General features: G+C 45.4%; 1 protein-coding gene across 1 annotated transcript in view; it reads left to right on the forward strand.

Annotated features, from left to right (window-relative positions):
• The window catches only part of LOC106582529 (neuropilin-2), a 244,879-nt gene that overhangs the window by 241,461 nt on the left and 918 nt on the right, over positions 1 to 2,500 (forward strand). Inside the window, exon 18 of the mRNA XM_045704915.1 lies at positions 1,882 to 2,500. This exon is cut by the window's right edge and continues 918 nt beyond it. Coding sequence (XP_045560871.1) covers positions 1,882 to 2,186 — 305 coding nt within the window. The 3' untranslated portion in view covers positions 2,187 to 2,500. The remainder of the gene's footprint in view (positions 1 to 1,881) is intronic.

A 2,500-nucleotide genomic window follows, 5' to 3' on the forward strand; every position in this document is an offset into this window, starting at 1 on the left:
ATGTAGGTAACTGACCTGTCCAGTATGTAGGTAACTGACCTGTCCAGTATGTAGATAACTGACCTGTCCAGTATATAGATAACTGACCTGTCCAGTATATAGATAACTACCTGTCCAGTATGTAGGTAACTGACCTGTCCAGTATGTAGGTAACTGACCTGTCCAGTATGTAGGTAACAGACCTGTCCAGTATGTAGGTAACTGACCTGTCCAGTATATAGGTAACTGACCTGTCCAGTATATAGGTAACTGACCTGTCCAGTATGTAGGTAACTGACCTGTCCAGTATGTAGGTAACTGACCTGTCCAGTATGTAGATAACTGACCTGTCCAGTATGAAGGTAACTGACCTGTCCAGTATATAGATAACTGACCTGTCCAGTATGTAGATAACTGACCTGTCCAGTATATAGATAACTGACCTGTCCAGTATGTAGATAACTGACCTGTCCAGTATGTAGATAACTGACCTGTCCAGTATGTAGGTAACTGACCTGTCCAGTATGTAGGTAACTGACCTGTCCAGTATGTAGGTAACTGACCTGTCCAGTATATAGGTAACTGACCTGTCCAGTATATATGTAACTGACCTGTCCAGTATGTAGGTAACTGACCTGTCCAGTATGTAGGTAACTGACCTGTCCAGTATATAGGTAACTGACCTGTCCAGTATATAGGTAACTGACCTGTCCAGTATATAGGTAACTGACCTGTCCAGTATGTAGGTAACTGACCTGTCCAGTATATAGGTAACTGACCTGTCCAGTATATAGATAACTGACCTGTCAAGTATGTAGATAACTGACCTGTCCAGTATATAGGTAACTGACCTGTCCAGTATGTAGATAACTGACCTGTCCAGTATGTAGGTAACAGACCTGTCCAGTATGTAGGTAACTGACCTGTCCAGTATATAGGTAACTGACCTGTCCAGTATATAGGTAACTGACCTGTCCAGTATGTAGGTAACTGACCTGTCCAGTATGTAGGTAACTGACCTGTCCAGTATGTAGATAACTGACCTGTCCAGTATGAAGGTAACTGACCTGTCCAGTATATAGATAACTGACCTGTCCAGTATGTAGATAACTGACCTGTCCAGTATATAGATAACTGACCTGTCCAGTATGTAGATAACTGACCTGTCCAGTATGTAGATAACTGACCTGTCCAGTATGAAGGTAACTGACCTGTCCAGTATATAGATAACTGACCTGTCCAGTATGTAGATAACTGACCTGTCCAGTATATAGATAACTGACCTGTCCAGTATATAGATAACTGACCTGTCCAGTATATAGATAACTGACCTGTCAAGTATGTAGATAACTGACCTGTCCAGTATATAGGTAACTGACCTGTCCAGTATGTAGATAACTGACCTGTCCAGTATGTAGGTAACTGACCTGTCCAGTATATAGGTAACTGACCTGTCCAGTATATAGGTAACTGACCTGTCCAGTATATAGGTAACTGACCTGTCCAGTATGTAGGTAACTGACCTGTCCAGTATGTAGGTAACTGACCTGTCCAGTATGTAGATAACTGACCTGTCCAGTATGAAGGTAACTGACCTGTCCAGTATATAGATAACTGACCTGTCCAGTATGTAGATAACTGACCTGTCCAGTATGTAGATAACTGACCTGTCCAGTATGTAGGTAACTGACCTGTCCAGTATGTAGATAACTGACCTGTCCAGTATATAGATAACTGACCTGTCCAGTATGTAGATAACTGACCTGTCCAGTATGTAGATAACTGACCTGTCCAGTATATATGTATCTGTATACATGTGACCTTTTCCATATATGAACTTACCTCAAAAAAGGTATCTGATTTGAACTGATTTATTTTTCCTCCTCTGTGTCTCTTCGTCAGGTTTCCCGTTCCCAGAGTGGAGCACCCCTGGCCCGTCCATGGACTCCCCTGTGACACAAGTCTCTGAGAAGGACAACTCGTGGCTGTACACCCTGGATCCTATCCTGGTCACCATCATCGTCATGTCTTCCCTGGGCGTGCTGCTGGGGGCGGTGTGTGGCGGCCTGCTGCTCTACTGCACCTGCTTCTACAGCGGCCTGTCGTCGCGGAGCTCCACCACACTGGAGAACTACAACTTCGAGCTGTACGACGGGATCAAACACAAGGTGAAGATCAACCAGCAACGCTGCTGCTCCGAGGCCTAGGGCTGTTTAAGGAGCTGGGAGGTCTTGTGCTTCAAGCCCTAAGGCTTTCCCAATTCAAGGACCTGTGCTTAACTTAAAGCTTGACGAACAGAGAGACAGTGATTCAGCGACACCTGCTAGACCCTTCCCCCCCTCTCGGGGGTCTCTTCTCTGCCTGCAGGAGAGGCCCTGATCAATCAAAGCTCGTGAATGAACCACACTTACCTGCCATGATGCCACACGTACTGGCCACTGGACCACAGCAGTCTGGGCCTGGACCAAAACCCTTACTGTCAGTCTGGGGTTGGACCCTAAACCCTTACTGCAGCAGACTG

The sequence above is a fragment of the Salmo salar genome, chromosome ssa21, assembly GCF_905237065.1.
Source record: "Salmo salar chromosome ssa21, Ssal_v3.1, whole genome shotgun sequence".
In the NCBI taxonomy this organism is placed as follows: Eukaryota; Metazoa; Chordata; class Actinopteri; order Salmoniformes; family Salmonidae; genus Salmo; species Salmo salar.